The sequence below is a fragment of the Vigna umbellata genome, chromosome 10, assembly GCF_029865625.1.
Source record: "Vigna umbellata cultivar VRB3 chromosome 10, Vumbellata_1.0, whole genome shotgun sequence".
In the NCBI taxonomy this organism is placed as follows: Eukaryota; Viridiplantae; Streptophyta; class Magnoliopsida; order Fabales; family Fabaceae; genus Vigna; species Vigna umbellata.
The window spans coordinates 9,665,876-9,682,465 of NC_142174.1; the positions used below are offsets into that span (position 1 = coordinate 9,665,876).

At 29.9% G+C, this 16,590-nt stretch overlaps 3 protein-coding genes across 7 annotated transcripts; 2 read left to right on the top strand and 1 right to left on the bottom strand.

Moving 5' to 3' along the window:
• Positions 1 to 196: 196 nt before the first annotated feature.
• Positions 197 to 2,186, bottom strand: LOC124820127 (uncharacterized). 5 transcript variants are annotated; one of them, XM_088100448.1, is made up of 3 exons: positions 2,042 to 2,186; positions 1,197 to 1,273; positions 197 to 841 (listed from the first exon to the last, which is right to left on the bottom strand). In XM_088100448.1, the coding sequence occupies exon 3, from the start codon at positions 816 to 818 to the stop codon at positions 405 to 407; it is 414 nt and encodes a 137-aa protein (XP_087956574.1). In that variant the 5' UTR covers positions 819 to 841; positions 1,197 to 1,273; positions 2,042 to 2,186; the 3' UTR covers positions 197 to 404. The 5 variants fall into 5 exon arrangements, with proteins under 5 accessions (XP_087956574.1, XP_087956573.1, XP_087956575.1 ...); XM_088100447.1 differs by having other exon boundaries at positions 197 to 846; XM_088100449.1 differs by lacking the exon at positions 1,197 to 1,273 and having other exon boundaries at positions 197 to 846; positions 2,042 to 2,171.
• Positions 2,187 to 6,398: 4,212 nt separating this feature from the next.
• On the top strand, positions 6,399 to 8,599 carry LOC148191846 (tryptophan synthase beta chain 1-like). Its single transcript, XM_088100789.1, has 5 exons — positions 6,399 to 6,798; positions 6,906 to 7,265; positions 7,348 to 7,781; positions 7,864 to 7,958; positions 8,049 to 8,599. The coding sequence occupies exons 1-5, from the start codon at positions 6,469 to 6,471 to the stop codon at positions 8,234 to 8,236; spliced, it is 1,407 nt and encodes a 468-aa protein (XP_087956915.1). The 5' UTR covers positions 6,399 to 6,468; the 3' UTR covers positions 8,237 to 8,599.
• Positions 8,600 to 14,286: 5,687 nt separating this feature from the next.
• LOC148191847 (F-box/LRR-repeat protein At3g59190-like) lies at positions 14,287 to 15,836 on the top strand. The gene is made up of 3 exons (XM_088100329.1): positions 14,287 to 15,228; positions 15,315 to 15,473; positions 15,552 to 15,836. Exons 1-3 carry the CDS (start codon positions 14,287 to 14,289, stop codon positions 15,834 to 15,836), a joined length of 1,386 nt encoding a protein of 461 aa, XP_087956455.1.
• The last annotated feature ends 754 nt before the right edge of the window (positions 15,837 to 16,590 follow it).

A 16,590-nucleotide genomic window follows, 5' to 3' on the forward strand; every position in this document is an offset into this window, starting at 1 on the left:
GAATCATACTATAAAAGTGAATGACAATGCTAAGTTCTCAATTAAAATTAAACAAAAAAAATCATAAATGAATGAAGATGCCTAAAACTATTTGAATAAATTCTTAAAACGTCACTTTGATACTGGCTGAAATTGAAACCACGGAAACGCTCTTTGAACCAGATCAGGATCACCTTTAGGAAAACACTTGAAAACATCCTTTTGATGCGGTTGTCAGCAATTTTTCATCTAAAAAATGTCTTCCATCACATCACCCACCAAATGATAAAATAAATAGAAAAAAGAAGGTTGTCCTCCTATCATAATAAACAGAAGTACTTAAATAAAAGCTATATTTTTTTATCTAAAATATGTTGAAAATCATAATCTGAAAAAAATTGTGGCAAGTATAAGAGCACATCCCTCTATGGAATTGAAGGGAAGATGCGTGACTGGGGAGATATTATGTAGTCCTGGATATAATTTTTAGAATTACTTGGGTCAGGAATCCAATGAATCTCACTCATGTTTGGTACCTCAACATAGGACATGGTAAACTCTCCAATCTTCTCTAGCTTCCCTCTCTTGCCTGCCCTGAGTATAAGATTACCATGCTGGTAGGAAAAAATTCCTTTGGTCAAATGAATTATATCGCCTGAATCAAAAGCATCGCATTCATCTCCCCAAAGCTGAAGATGAACTGCCGCTGTCTCATCAGCTACAAGAGTCAAACATATCCTATTCTTCCCTTCTAGCGTTGTGCTGCCTTTCTCCAAAACTATAAACTTAGTCTCTATGTTGTTCTGAGCTGCAGGCACAATGTCTTTAAGAAGAACCATCTCTGATTTGTTCCTCAAAGGACCTCCACTTCATTTAATATCATACAACATGCCATGAAACAGTTTTTGGTTTAGAATGAAAAAAAAAAACAATCAGCTATCAAAATCAGCACTAGTGTAGTACTATTACACTCAAAAAGGTTAGTCAAAGAAAACATAGAAATATGATTTCATTTTCAAATGAAAAAACAAATGCAGTAATAGCTTTTCTTCCCCCACATAGTGCTAAAAAGAAGATAGGATGATACGGAATAAAACGTAAAAACTTAACTACAGCACGTTCAATCGTTCTCTAATTGTTGAAATGACTATGTTGACATTGAAGAAGATGGAAAGCAGACTCTATAGGAAATGAAGTAGAAGTGGAAGGAAGCTGACCTGATGAAGTAGGTCTTTGGCTTTGTGGCTCTCTAAACACACAAGCACCAACACACAACCCTACTGCATCTTCTTCCCTGCATAAGGCCAAAGGAATGGATTGGGGTAGGTTCCGATTGACTGAAGAAGACCGTAGGAACAAACAAACGTTCACGCGAGGGTTTTTTATTACACAGAAAGAGGACAGATTTTCTCATTTGAAATAAACACAGGTAGAATAAGAAATTTCAATAATTCATTAAGAATCTTTCTCTACTTTACGACTTCGGCATGCATTCTGTTCTTCGCAACCTTATTCAAGCTCATTCTCACTATGCTCAATCTAAACATGTACCAATAGAAGGAAACCTTTTCTTTTATTTATTTATAACTTTTTTTTTTATTTGAGTGACAATTTAAAATACATAATTTATTTTAAATAAAATTTACCCATAAACAAAACTAAACTTATCATAAATTAAAGTTAACCATATCAATCTTTTACCTTACAGCTTGGCGCCTTGGGCATTTGGGATCATGCTAGTAATCACGATTAGCATTCTAAAAAATTAATTATATCAGAAACAAACTATTATAATGCTACCGGCAACGTCCGCCTCCCTCTCCCGCCGAGACCTTCCACCGTCGGCGAGTCGTTACCACGGTACCGGCGACGTCACCCCTACCGTCACCAAGCAATAAACGGAGCTAATCCCTAGCCCTCACTGTTTTCCTTAATTATTTACTTGTTTGTTTCTTTCTTAATAGCCACACATCGCAAAATTATAGAGAGCAATACGAAACTATTGACTACCTAATTCATCTCTCTCAGTGAAAGTTCCAATGACAGTGAATAGAAGAATTACCTTTGCAATGCCCTGTCGAATCTTCTTCTGGATTTGTTCTTTGTTCCGTGCTTCCGCTGATTTTCGTTGCTCTCTGCTGAAACTGAGTAGAAGAATGGTCCTGAATTCTGGTGTCACGAACGGCTGTTGGGCTTGCTGAAAATATGTGGATTGTGTAAAATTCATGGGCTTGGCCCAAATGGGGTGCAAGAATGAATGATGAAGTGTAGAAATAAAATAAATCTGTGTCGTGCTGGTTAGCCCTAAAGGTGTGAAATCAATCTCTTTGGACCAGTGGGGTGACAAATGTAAATCTGGGAGTAACAGTGTCCTTCAGTAAAATAGTTATAATTTCCTTTCTTATTATTATAATTATATATGACTGCTTGTGGTTGTGAAAAATATTCAAAGAAACCAATATCACTTTATGATTAATTCTTATTCTGAGATTTTATTTTATTTTTCGTTTATGCTAGGGGCTACATAATATTATGGCCATAGAAACAATTATTCTACCGAAAATTAAACAAAACTTATTTTATAGTATTAAATGGTTTTCTAATCATATCTTTCATGTGAATTCTTATCCTATTTTGTGATGATCGATTTCTAATTTGATTGTTGATTTTAGGTGCGTTTTTTTATTTTATTGCTTTTGTTTTGTATTTTTTTCATTACTTTTTTCTATTATTTATTATTATTATTTATATTTTTTAATTTTTAAACTTTAATATTTTTAAAAAGTATTTTATCTCATCGATTTATGTTTTGGTTTTTTTAAATAAATTTTCTTTATTAAAACGAAATAATACTTTTCTAATTTATGAAATAATTAAAGAATTTATAACCTTAACTTAATATTAGGCTAAGGGGAGCTTAAAAACATTGGATAAAAGACTCTTTCAATTCTCTCTAGAAATCATTACAACTATTCATCAAAATCACAATATATCTTTCTATAAGTACGAGGGAAGGAAAAATATGTTATAGTCGTTACAGAATCACCATAAAGTGCATTCTCTTTTTTACAAAATTATTAAATGGTATCCCATTATTTTTTTTTCTAATCCCTTTACACTCGTTATTTTATTTTATTTTTTGTTTTTCAACAATTAAAAAAAATTATTTTTTAATTACAGTATTTTTTGTCACAAAAAGGTTGTCAGTGTTAAAAAACATAATCTCCTTCAAATTAAAGGAAATAGTACAAATTTGAAGTACAGAGGATAAACGTGTGGTGGGAGGTTGAGATTTGAACTTGTTTCTGTTGTCCCGAGAAAAATATGATAAACGCAATTGTTGTCTCCAAACACGATTAAAATATTTATGTGTCCAAATATTTGTTATATCATTAATGTTTTCTCTTAGTCGTCTATTTTTGAATGGTAGTCTCTTTAATTTGATATTGAGAGCTTACGAGACTATTAAATGGATTGATAGTTTCGATAACATGTCATATTATATATAAAAATTTACATAATTTTTTTACAATATTTTAATATAATACACTTGTATTTTTTTATTAATTTATTATTATATTAACGAACTCATTAAAAACATGACATATTATATCAAAATATTATAAAAATATATATTAATATATCATTACATTTTTCTTTTTTTTTTGTTCCCCTTTGTTTGTTTTTGTGGGTTTATTAAACATACTTTAAACGATTTGATAAAGATACGAGGAAGATACATAAAGCACTAAAGAAAGAAACTAAGTGGAGTAAGTAGATGTTTGATTTTTACTAAATAAAATAATATAAAATAAGATTTTTTTTTTTTATGGTTAGTGATGTGTGGGTCCATTACTGGAAATGATTACATTAGGTGAGATGGGAAGCCTAAGAGGTCAGTCAGTCAGGCAGGAGTCAAATCAGAGATGGAATATTTTGGTGGAATATTTTATATTAACAATTTTTCATAATAATTTTTTATAATAGATTATGTGTTAATGTTTTTTTTCGTCTGTTTAAATTTATTTTTAAAAAAATATTTAAAGCAGATTGATCACAAACCATTGCTTTTGTAATAAAAGTTAAAAGTGGTTAAAAAACATTTTTCTATTTTGGTGGATACTGTTTCAAACGATCTGCTGGGAATTTTTTCATTTTTCCATTTAAAAAATAATAATATTTTTTCTTCAATATTTCGACTTAGTTCTTAACCTAATGGATTTATTTTTGGTTAAACTTATTCAGAAGTACTGATTTTTAATAAAATTTGTTGCAGTTACATCCGTCTTTGAAGTTTTACCAATTAAATTCTTTCTGTTAAAAAATTGAATAAAAACTTAATTAAATTAATTTTTAATATTAAAAATCTAATTGGCAAAACTTCAAAATGTAACTGGGATAACCGAAAATATATACCTTCGAACCGGTTTAACCTTTGTTTTTTCAGAGAAGGAGAGATGTAGCTGTCACCGTTATGTGTGCGCCAACAACCTGAGAGAATCAAGGGATGAGGAGGGGAGAAAAAGGTCAGACTTTATGCTCTGACATCAACAAAAACAAAATCATTTTATTAATAATTTAATAAATTATTCCTTTTTACTTATTAATTGTATATTATAATATTATTACAATGAAAAAGTAGCTACTACTAGTGGACTGAAACAGTGTTTACAAAGTATGGAGTAAGTAATTGGTTGTCTGACCCTTGCCTCCAGTATTTTTAAATTTTTTTAAAATTTTTAAATTGTTTTCTGAAATTCAAAAAATTTTACATTTCATTTATTGTGTTTTATCAGATTTTTTTGAAGAAGAATTTTTTATTTTCTTAATTAAAATTTTGCAATTTGATAAAATTTTAAATTTTTTTTATCATATTTCAAAAATTAATAAAAAAAATTCATTAAATTTTAAAATAAATAAAGAAAATAAAAAATCCTTAATCAAAATTTAAAATTCGATAAAAATAAAATATTTCATTTAATTTTGAAATCTTATAAAAAAATGTAAAATCTAATGAAGAAAAATGTAAAGCTATTTTCAAAAATAAAAAATGTAAGATGAAATCACTAAAAATACCGGATGAAAAAACAGTCAACAAAACTAGAAGGCATGATCCAATGGTGCACGCTTCTTCATGCACCTCAATAGTTATTTTCCATAAATGAAAATACCATTTTGTCCCTGTATTTTTTCCACCATCTTCTTTCTCTTCTTTGCACATCTCTTTATTCCATCTCATTAGTTTTATAAATGGTTAATAATTCATTTACTATATGTCAGGTTGGATTTTAATTGGAATATCAATTAATCAATCTTAATTAAGATATTATTGGTTACTTAGCTATAATTACCGTGACATTGATCTGAACATCATCAGTTCAACTTTGTTTAAAGCAATTACATCTAATTTTTTGAAATAATAAAAATAATGATGACAGATAGAAAGCTTGTATAATATTTTTAAACAAAAATAGTATATGAGAATTAAAAGAACATGAAGAACTTTCACAGTTTTACTAAATTTTAAGCGTAATTAATGTTCTACTGACATAAACGAAAAGATGTTGATTAAAAAAATGGATTTCGTTCATTCTAATACACCTCCACCTTATACTAAAAATATAATTTAAATAATTATATACTGATGAAATATTAAATTATATTTAGCATTCAGTTGATTCTATATGGATAAACTTTTATTAAAGAAACATAAATAGATAACAACTTTAAATTTTTACTAATTATTATTAATAACGTACGATTTCATACTTTTCAACTCAAGTAAAAAGAGCATCTTTTGAGCCTCAGAAAGGCCATTTGAAAGAAGAAAAAGTTAAATGTATACAAATTTAAATAAAGGGTAATAATATTACGTGACTCAAAACTATTTTATCTATAATTTCTTAATTGAAAAAGAAAATTATTGCGTTACTCTTCTTAAATAAAAAAATTATTTTATTACTTATTTCACTCAGAATTCATTTACATGTATTTTTTTTTTAAAAATATCTTTTACATATTATTAAATGGTATCCCATTGTTAAAATATATATCTTTTAAATAAATTTACATGGTTTCTTTTTTCTAGAATCACTTTACACTATTTATTTCATTTTATTTTCTATTTTTTCAACAATTAAAAAGTTTTATATTTTTTAATTACAGTATTTTTTTTTCACAAGTGTTCAAAAAGATGAGTTTGCTTCAAATTAAAGGAAATAGTACAAACTTAAGGTAAGTAGGACGTGAACGAGTATAACGTGAAAAAAATGAAAAAGCAGTTATTGTCTCCAAACACGTTTAAAATATACAAACGTTTTGTTTTCAAGGACAACAGTGAGTCCACGTTCAATATTTAACTCCGTGTTGAAACAATGACGTTAAACCATGCACACTATAAAGATAGCCTCTTAGCAGACATTCTTGCAACCAAACACAACTCTCTCTCTCTCTCATTCCTCACTCAAACAGAAAGAACATAATATTGTCATGGCTTGCAAACTGCAAGGGACACTCATCAGCTGCCATTCCAGAACTACCAAGTTCGTAGATCAGAAAGACCGCGCTGCCTCTGTGGTGCCTCAAGCTCTGCTCACTCACCAAACTAAGCTCCCTCACTTCAACATTACCTACGTCCCCTCTCCAACACCCTCCATGGACAAAATTCCTTTCCAAACTTCCCAGACCAAGGAACTTCCCATCTCTACCTCGGGAAAGTTCGGTAGGTTTGGAGGCAAATTTGTTCCCGAAACAATTGTAGCCTCTTTGACCAACCTCGAAGCTGAGTTCAAAAAATCCATGGCCGACGATGCCTTTCAGGTTAATTAATCACCCAAGTTCATCGAATTAACTGTTAATGATTGCTTGATGTTAATACAGAACAATTGAAAGCCATTTATTAAAACCTTAAATGGTTATTCCCACAGGCAGAGCTAGCGGAGGCGTTAAGAGACTATGCTGGGAGAGAAACACCTCTGTATCACGCGAAGCGATTGTCCGAGTATTATAAGAGCACGAACAACGGGAAAGGACCTGATATATACTTAAAGAGAGAAGATCTCAACCACGGTGGCTCTCACAAGATGAACAACGCTCTTGCTCAAGCCATGATTGCTAAACGGATGGGTTGCAAAAGCGTGGTTACCGCCACTGGCTCTGGACAACACGGCCTTGCAACGGCTGCAGCATGCGCAAAACTCGCTTTGGAGTGCACGGTTTTCATGGCCGCCAAAGACATCGAAAGACAGTATTCGAACGTGCGGTTGATGAAGCTGCTGGGAGCTCAGGTATAAACCTTATTCTATTTTTTTAAGAAACATGTGCGGGTGAAAAGAAGCGATTACTGATGGATGGTTTGTGGATGCGTAGGTTGAAGCAGTGGATGGAGGGTTCAGAGATGCAGCATCGGATGCGTTTCGGTGTTGGGTGGGGGATTTGGAGAATAAATACCACCTGACGGGTTCGGCGGTGGGACCACACCCATGCCCGAGCATGGTTCGGGAGTTTCAGTCGGTGATAGGGAAAGAAACGAGGATGCAAGCGTTGGAAAAGTGGGGAGGGAAGCCAGATGTTCTGGTGGCTTGCGTGGGAACAGGATCAAACGCTTTGGGTCTGTTTCATGAGTTTGTAGGAGATGAAGATGTAAGGTTGATTGGAGTTGAAGGTGGAGGTTTGGGACTCGACAGTGGCAAACATTCTTCGACGTTGACCAAAGGAGAAGTTGGCGTCTACCATGGAGCCATCAGCTATTTACTACAGGACGAACACGGCCAGATTATCCATCCACATTCCATTGCTGCTGGGTCAGTATAATTAATTATTTAATATTTGATATCTTTCCCTGGTCAGAAACACTGAGCTTAAATATTTGATATGAAATTGCAGTATGGAATATCCAGGAGTTGGTCCAGAGTTAAGCTTTTTGAAAGAAAGTGGGAGAGCTGAATTCTTTGCTGCAACCGACGAAGAAGCTCTTGACGGTACTAGTTTCGCTTCTTACTATTTGAGTTGTGAAAAACATATATAATACGAGGGTCATTGATTAACTGATTAACTGATATAACGTGCAGCTTACGAAAATTTATGCAAATTAGAGGGAATATTTCCATCCCTAGAGGCGGCACATGCATTGGGTATGTTGGATAAATTGGCTCCCACACTCTGCGATGGTACTAAAGTGGTTGTGAACTGTAGTGGTCGTGGTGACAAAGATGCTGCTATAGTCTTCAATCGCCGACTCTTGGACAAACAATCATAGAATCAGTAGTAGTCACCTCAGTTTCCTAACTATTGTTTCTACTTAAGCTCAATACCACCTTAACTAATGCTATACCAAAAATATACATATACGCATACATTGTTATAGCCTAGGAAATGGTCGTAAATAATTATTTTCAGACCATTCATATCATCGTATGTTTATTTATTTATCATAGTAAAAGGGTCTAAACGAAAAAGAGATCAGATCTTTGCTGAGATTTGTTGTAAATCAATTCAGAAAGTCATAAATCCATTTCTTCCTTAGAATATTAATAATGGCGATAATTGTATTCTAGGACCCCACATGATTCTAGATTTGTTAAATAAATTAATAGAAATTGGTTGTATATATTGTTTTCGTCTTCTCGTCTCCCTCTCTAATATACAATGAAAAAGAGATATCATCTTTCCTGGGAAATCATAATGCATAGTTACTGTTCAAGGACCACACGCACTAAATTTGCTAAATAAGTTAATGAAAATGGCTTTTTCACTTTCACTTTCAAAACTCATAAAAGGTGAAGTATTCACAAAATGATATAAACTTTGATATTTATTAAAAGTAGTATTAAATTGGTGTAAAAGAGTTCTCTCATGCTCACTCGTGAAAAAGAAATATTTTTCTTCCTGTTGATTACATTAGGTTAGATACTTAGTAGGTGACAAAGAATTGCTAGCACCCTACTAATTTGACGAGTTCGATTTCTCAGCGTGTTTTCTTTAGGTAAAAATTAAAATAAAAATAACTTAAAAGTTAGTTTATATTGATCGGACAACAGATAATTTTTCAATGATAAATATTTTTTTTTACAATTAATACAACTATTTGACATTAGCTTTTAAGGGTAATAAAGTCATTTAAAGAAATGAAGTTTAGTATTGGTAAAGAAAAAGAGAAATAAAGAAATGACGTTTATTAGTGGTAAAGAAAAAGATAAATAAAGGATAAAAAAAATGAACCATTTGAACAAAATCATGGTAAGGAAAACTTATGTAATCGAAATTGTGATAAAACAAAATTCATTTTAGGCCTTTAACTGAATTTTAAGTGAAATGAAAGAAATAAGAAATTTTCAAATTAAAAAAAGTAATGACAAAATAAAATAGCAAAACAATTTTTTTTAGATTGTATAATAAATTATGAATATTTTAATAATTTAATATGGGAATAAATATAAGGATGATACATGTATATAAAAACAGATGTAAAGATGGGGTGAGAAAAATGTATATATATATATATATATATATATATATATATATATATATATATATATATATATATATATATATATATATATATATATATATATCCTCATTTCATGTTATACCTAATTTTTTATTTTCTGCCTAAGTGATAATGACTTCAGACTATACATGCAACAATATATTGATGTCATCTCTAATTAAACCTCAACTAAAGCTTATTCTGATACATTTAATAAAACTATACATCATTTAAAAATTTAGATTAAAGATAATTAAAATATACCTTTCACCTTTAATTCCTTAAAATATTTTTAATGACAAAATCATGCGAAGCAAACAATATCACAAATATAATGATTGACATGTTATCTTAATAAACTTAAGTTAAGAGCAAGCGTGTTTTTTTTAACATGTTTAAGATAGTTTATGTTTAACTATCCAAAACAAGTTAGTTGAAGTAAGTAAAACTAATTTAAAACATAAAAAACTAACTACAAGTACTAACAAGTGTTAAAATAGCATATTAAGTCATAAGTATTTAACAAAACTATTTATTTAAGTATTTGAAATGGTAAAATGCCAGAAATACCCTTGTTTTGTATTATATAAAATCTAATAATTTTATAGATAAAAAATTATTTGAAAGAATTTATAGTATTTTGTTTTCAATATAGAAGAAAGACCCCTTTTGATTATCATTTAACCGATCACTGAAAAAAGAAATTCTTAAATAATAATAAATTTTAGTAACTAAAAATAATTAATCATAAACATCAATTCAGATATTAATTTATAAACTAAAAATATTGGTAATTAGAATAATTTTTATTGTAAATACAAAATTATAATTAATTTCTAAACTAAATTAGTTTCTAAAGTTATTACTACTATTAACTGTTAAAAGAATTATTCTTTAATTAAAAATTATTTCTAAATTAGGTATAAAGATATTTTTTATCATTAAAATTGATTATTATTTGAAAATTTTATTGTAATGAATAAATATGATATAACTTTCGTATATTCTATAAACATCTTTTATTTCCTTTATAAGGAAATTAAGGTATACGTACCTATCCTATATATAATTTTATTCTTTGCTAATTCAATTTATAACATTATAGGAACTAATTCCACTCCTTTAAAAATTAGTTAAATTAATTTAAAACAATACGTTGATCGATGATTTATATTATTCAAAAATAATTTTTTATTATAAATAAAACAAAAGTAGTAAGCTTTGATATCAATAAACATTGTATATTCTCAATTCAGGTTAATTAATTTTTTTTTGTTATTTATTTCAAAAATATTGGATTATTCTATTGAAAACAAGTTAACTATTTAAGGGTATTTAAAAACTAATAATAATTATTGTATCATTCAACAAGCAAAAAAAAAAGTCCTAAAAAATGTGACAACAGTTTATTTATTTATTGAGAAAAAATGTTTTATATAAAAGTTTATTTAATACTTAGTTACTTTTTTCCAAAATAAAATATTTAAATGTAGAATACAATAACTGCATTTTTATTTTAACATACTTATCTAATATTTAATTTAAGTTAACAATTTTCAAACTTCACAATTTAATTTATTCAAGTGCAATAAATATAATCAGAAATACAACTAGATTGTCAAATTTAACTGTTCTATACATATAATGTATAATTAAATCTTTGTGTTATAATAAATTTGCATAACTATTATTTAATATAAAGAAACATTAGTTTTGAGTATAATGAGAAAAAAATGTAAATGTTTACAAAATAACGGTTGTAAACACTTCATTAACTCTTTTTTTTTCAAAATATTGTATAATTTAGAGTAATAAATAATTTAAAACATTTGTTGTTAATAATTATACTACTTCATTAAATATTTTCCAACTAAACAATCATTGTTTTTATATTTATTATTTTTAAATATATTCTTATTGAATTGATACTTTTGATATAAAGTAATATTTTTATAGCATGTTTGGATAAGGTTTCAATTTAATATTATAGTTCAGTTTGATATAAGATTAATCTAACTTAGATTGATAAGGTTTCAATCGAAAGGTTACAAGTAAAGAAAAGTCCAACTCAATTTGACTAGATTTTATTGGATTTGTCTCGATTTAGGCCTAAGCTCACTCAACCGACTTAAACTCAACTTGACTTGGTTTTGATTGAATTAAACTCAACTCAATCTTAGCTGATTTAGGACCTACTTGGGTTTCTAACTCAATTAAATGTAGTCGATTCTTGGATGAATGTGGACTAAGGTATGAATCAACTTGATATAACCTAGACATTAACTTATTTAACTTGTTTAGACCTACTCAATTCAACCTAAATATAAGCAAAATTGGCTTAACCTGATATATATTATATTGGGACCCACTAACCAAAACATTTTAAAAATAAAATAATTTAAAATGAATTTAATTTAAATGTTTTATAAAGTATGAAATTGTCTATTCAAATTAAGGTGTAAGTGAACAGAAAGAGGAAATTAAGAAATGCGAATGTCACACAAATTATATCAACAACTTTTGGTATCAAATCGTATTGTTGTACATTTAATTCTTGCTATTCAATTTTTACAACATTACTTTATCTACCAGTAAGTAATTTCAATCAATACTTCCATATAGTGTCATCTATTAATAAAGATGAAATTTACCGCATTTGTTAAATTAAACTTCTATTTTAAAAAATAATATTTCAAAAATTATTACAGATTACTAACAAAACTTTTGCCTGAAATACTACTAATAAAATCAAACAAAACAATAAAAGAACTAGAAACTAACAAAATGTACATAAAGCGTAACCTTATATTTCAGATTGGTTCATTATTTTTTTTCAAAAAAATGTTAAAATATAGAATGCAATCAATGCATTCTAACCTGAAAACATTTCTCAAATATTTAATTTAATATAAAATAATTTCTCAAATTGATTATTTAATATGTTCAATTATAATTAAATATACCACCAATGGGTCTTGCAAATGCAGCAATCACATCGGTAACGGTGCTACTTCTACATTATATTATATCCTATATACAATAAAGAGTTAAATATATTATTGTTGTGATAAATATACATTGACGTTTTTTTTCTTATCATCAAAGGACATTAATATTGGCTGTAATAATTTAAAAAAAATTACACATATATTACAAAGTAACTGCTAAATCCACTTCATTAATTGTTTTTTTTTCTTTCAAAATATTGTAAAATTTAGTGTGTAATAAATACATTTTGATCATATTTTCATTAATAATTTAATTATCTGAAACAGTTTCCGAATTCAAATATTAATCAATCTTTTCAATTAATCATTTTTAAAAACAATCTTAGTTTAACTGGAAAATTGACAACTATCTAATCTTTTCACTAAATGGGTCTGTTTGGACATAAAGCTGAGAAAACGAGAAACAATTTATATAATTTTTTTGGAATCAATATATATATTAATTCATTTAATTCTTGTTATTAAATATATCATTAATTAATTATTAACCATTTGATTTTGAAAGTTTTCCAGTATTAAAAAAAATAAATTAAAAATACATCAATTGAAAATTCAATCAACAGTTATAAATAGTGCCTTGTAAAACATGTTTGATCACATATTATATCGCAAGTATCACTCGCTTCCTCGCCATTGGCGCTGAGAAGTGAAAGTGTCGTCTACTTGTTACCATCGTCACTTTCCAGTGAAATCTGCTACTTGTTCTTTCCTTCCCCTTTCAGGTTATCACTTCAACTTTTGTTTCTCAATTATATTTATTTTATTTCTGCTTTCGCTTACGTATAATTCTTGAACCGTTTACACAGTGTCTGTGATTCTGTTAATGAAATCGCCACTTTTTGTGTGTTTGTCGGAAGTTGATGAAATTCTTGTGAAGGTAGAATCTCATCTCATGTTAAAACAATGAATTTTAAGCCAAACTTAACATGGTATAATCAGTTTTCAAGCTGAGAATTTTACACTCGGTCGTGGACGGTGATTTTGCATGACCTCGGTGGATTACAAGGTGTATTTATGGGTATACTTACTTGAATCTTTTGGTGATACTTACTTGAATCTTTTGGTGAGACTTTAGATATAGAGTGATCCTGTATTTATATGAATCCATAATCAAGATTAATTGTTGGTCTTTTAGAGAATTAAAAATTTTATTGAAAGAGACTTGACCAATAAAATCTGATTTCAATACACACAAGAAATCTGGCATCATTTCTAACCAAAATCTTAATATTACTGTATGAATCATCATCCTTGTTGCTTTCATTTTCATTATGAAACTTAAACTCGTGTTTGAATGCATGAGTCTTCGTCCATGTAGAGCTTAACTTTGTCATTTCTGTTTCTACGCCACATGAAAATTAAACCCATGCTTGAATTTCTGACATATGTTACTGTTAAGGGTTTAAAGATTGCGCTTTCCCCAATTTTCTGACTCAACCAGGGAAACAGTTGAAGGGGGATGGAAATGAGCATTTGTGGTTTAGTCCTGCAATCCACATAGGCATAGCTAACGTGTTTGCGATCATTACTTGCAGTTTTGTGAAAAACCCTAATGAATGTTTTCCTTAGTCTGTGTATATTTTGGTGTAAAACTGTACTTTTTTTGGGGAGGGGGCAAGATTAACGTGTTAATTAAGGTCTTGTTTCTTAATCCTCCGACACTGAAAACAGGTAAATAAGTCATATATATGTATAAAGTTGTTGCATTCTAAATGTGTAAACGGTTCTGCTGGTGAATTTAGTTCCTTGCAGGAGTTTCTCTGATGGGTTTTGCTTTCATTTTAATTTTACTAATGCTTATTGGTTGCAGGGATGGATGTAGATTCTTTGACCGGGAAGCAAAAGGAGGGAGAGACAAACAATGGTGCCGAATTACGTGATCTACCAAACGAGATCCTTCAAGAGGTTATCTCCAACCTGCCCATCAAAGAAGCAATTCAAACTGCTGTCATATCCAAAAAATGGAGGAATCAATGGAAGCATATCTCAAAGGTTACGTTGGAAGAAAAATTACACAGGGAGAAAAAAGAGTTCAATGACTTTGTGGACAAACTGCTTGCGGTTTTGAATACCTCGTGTATTAAAGTATTCTCTCTCGCATGCGACGTTTGCGAGGAAACTCATCTGGTTAATGGGTGGCTAAGTGGTTTCATCAAGCCAACGATTCAAGAACTAAGCCTTGAATTTGGAAACCTTGATGAGGAACCAGTGGTCTTCCCTGATTACCTGTTTAGCTCCAAAGACTTGACAAATTTTCATGTCAGCATGCCTCATGTTTTCGTGCTCCCTTCCTCCATTTCTTTTCCGAGTCTCAGCACTTTGAGCTTGAGAGAGGTTATGTTCCCTGATTCTTTATCAACGCAGCGACTTTTCACTGGTTGTCCCTCCCTAAAGCAGCTGACCTTAATTGATTGCAAATGGAACAACGTTGACACTGTTCACATTGCTTGTCCATCGCTTCAGATATTGATCATCAGAGAGTGGGAAGATGACGAAAACGATTTAATTGCTGACGATGATGATCCAACCAGCTGCCGAATAGTAATCACTTCGAATAACCTGAAAACATTCTCTTATGACGGGGACCTCCTAAATGACTACGCGTTGGATTGTAACACATCATCGATCACCAATGGAGCTGTTGAGGTTCACCCACCGCCCAGCGACGGCACGGACGCTGGTCTTTTCGTGCTCAGAATTCTTAAGGCCCTCTCAGAAGTGGAAAGGCTATCAATTTCAGACTTTGCTGCTGAGGTTTGGTCACACAATTAGACTACACGCTTATGATACTGATTTGTTCAGAAGACTTTTCTGAAATCTTTTGTTTGTGCATGTCACAGGCTCTGTGTCAAGGACCATTTTACATCCCGGAACTTCCTTTGTTCAACAATTTGGTTGAGCTTCATGTGGAGTCAACAGATCCAATGAATATGGCATGTGATGCCCTGCTGACCATATTGCGGCGCTCACCTCGTCTCGAAGCTCTTTACTTCGCCATGGTACGTAACTTCAAACCCAGAAATCGATTCTTCATTTGCAAACAAAATGCTTATGTTATGAGTTTCATTGATATCCAGGGCGTCTTTCTGCATAAAAATGATTTAAAGAAGGTTGATCCATTGCCATCGTGCTTAGAAACAAACCTGAAGACGTTAAGGCTATACGGGTTTACTGGGAACAATGACGAATTGTTTGCCATTAAAGTTTTGTTGAAATCAACGCCATTGTTGGAAGCAATCTGGATTTTCAGCAACCCTTATGGTTTCGACAGTGACGAGGGATCAGACAGGCTACACAGGTTGTACATGAAGATTGTCCGTTTTCCTAGAGCTTCAGTCGATTGTGAGTTATATTTTGAATAGAGAGATTGAAGAATCATGTCTTTAAAGCGCGTTCCTTTCAAGCTTTGTGGTCTGTTGTTTTTGTATTTTATCTTTTTAAAGCTTAGTTGCACTGTGCCTTTGGGTTCCTCCTACTCGAAGAATTATCATACATGTTTTGTTTTATCTCTTGGAAGAAGAAACCGATAGATATCTTTGCCTGAAATTTATGGTAATGCAACATCTGTCTCAAATTATTATCAATAATAAATAGTTCTTTTATTATATGATCTTATTAAAATCATTCCATCCTTTTTGTGAATGTATTACGTTTGTGTGATTAAGAAAAAATAATTAACATTATGGACTGAAAATATGATAACATTCCGCAAATGTTAAATCTGTAAATAATCTGAGAGAAAGAATATTTGAAAAGATTGTATATTAAAATAAAAATGATAGTTTGACATTCTGTAAAAGAAAAACATTCATTAAACCATTATAATAATATATATTAATATTTTAAAATAAAACATAAAGAGACTATGATTAAAATATGTATTTGTTGAGTTATGAAATAAATATTTTTTTTATTGGTTTCTAAGATATTAACTTCCTATTAAAGAATAAAGAATTATAGTATCTTAACAATTTTTCATAATAATTTTTTAACCATTATCACTATTTTATTAATCATATTTAAATTTATTTTAATTTTAAAACAGATCATCATGAGTCACATGTAATTGATGTAAAAAGAAAAAAGTTGTTAAAAAAATATTTTTCTTTCAAAATT

What these genes read in the sequence shown, in the direction of transcription:
- LOC124820127 (XM_088100448.1), bottom strand. Translation starts at nt 818, where the DNA reads ATGGTTCTTCTTAAAGACATTGTGCCTGCAGCTCAGAACAACATAGAG.
- LOC148191846 (XM_088100789.1), top strand. Translation starts at nt 6,469, where the DNA reads ATGGCTTGCAAACTGCAAGGGACACTCATCAGCTGCCATTCCAGAACT. An exon ending in TGGCCGACGATGCCTTTCAG is followed by an intron (nt 6,799 to 6,905) that starts GTTAATTAATCA and finishes TTATTCCCACAG; the next exon opens with GCAGAGCTAGCGGAGGCGTT. An exon ending in CCACATTCCATTGCTGCTGG is followed by an intron (nt 7,782 to 7,863) that starts GTCAGTATAATT and finishes ATGAAATTGCAG; the next exon opens with TATGGAATATCCAGGAGTTG.
- LOC148191847 (XM_088100329.1), top strand. Translation starts at nt 14,287, where the DNA reads ATGGATGTAGATTCTTTGACCGGGAAGCAAAAGGAGGGAGAGACAAAC. An exon ending in TTTCAGACTTTGCTGCTGAG is followed by an intron (nt 15,229 to 15,314) that starts GTTTGGTCACAC and finishes TGCATGTCACAG; the next exon opens with GCTCTGTGTCAAGGACCATT. An exon ending in AAGCTCTTTACTTCGCCATG is followed by an intron (nt 15,474 to 15,551) that starts GTACGTAACTTC and finishes ATTGATATCCAG; the next exon opens with GGCGTCTTTCTGCATAAAAA.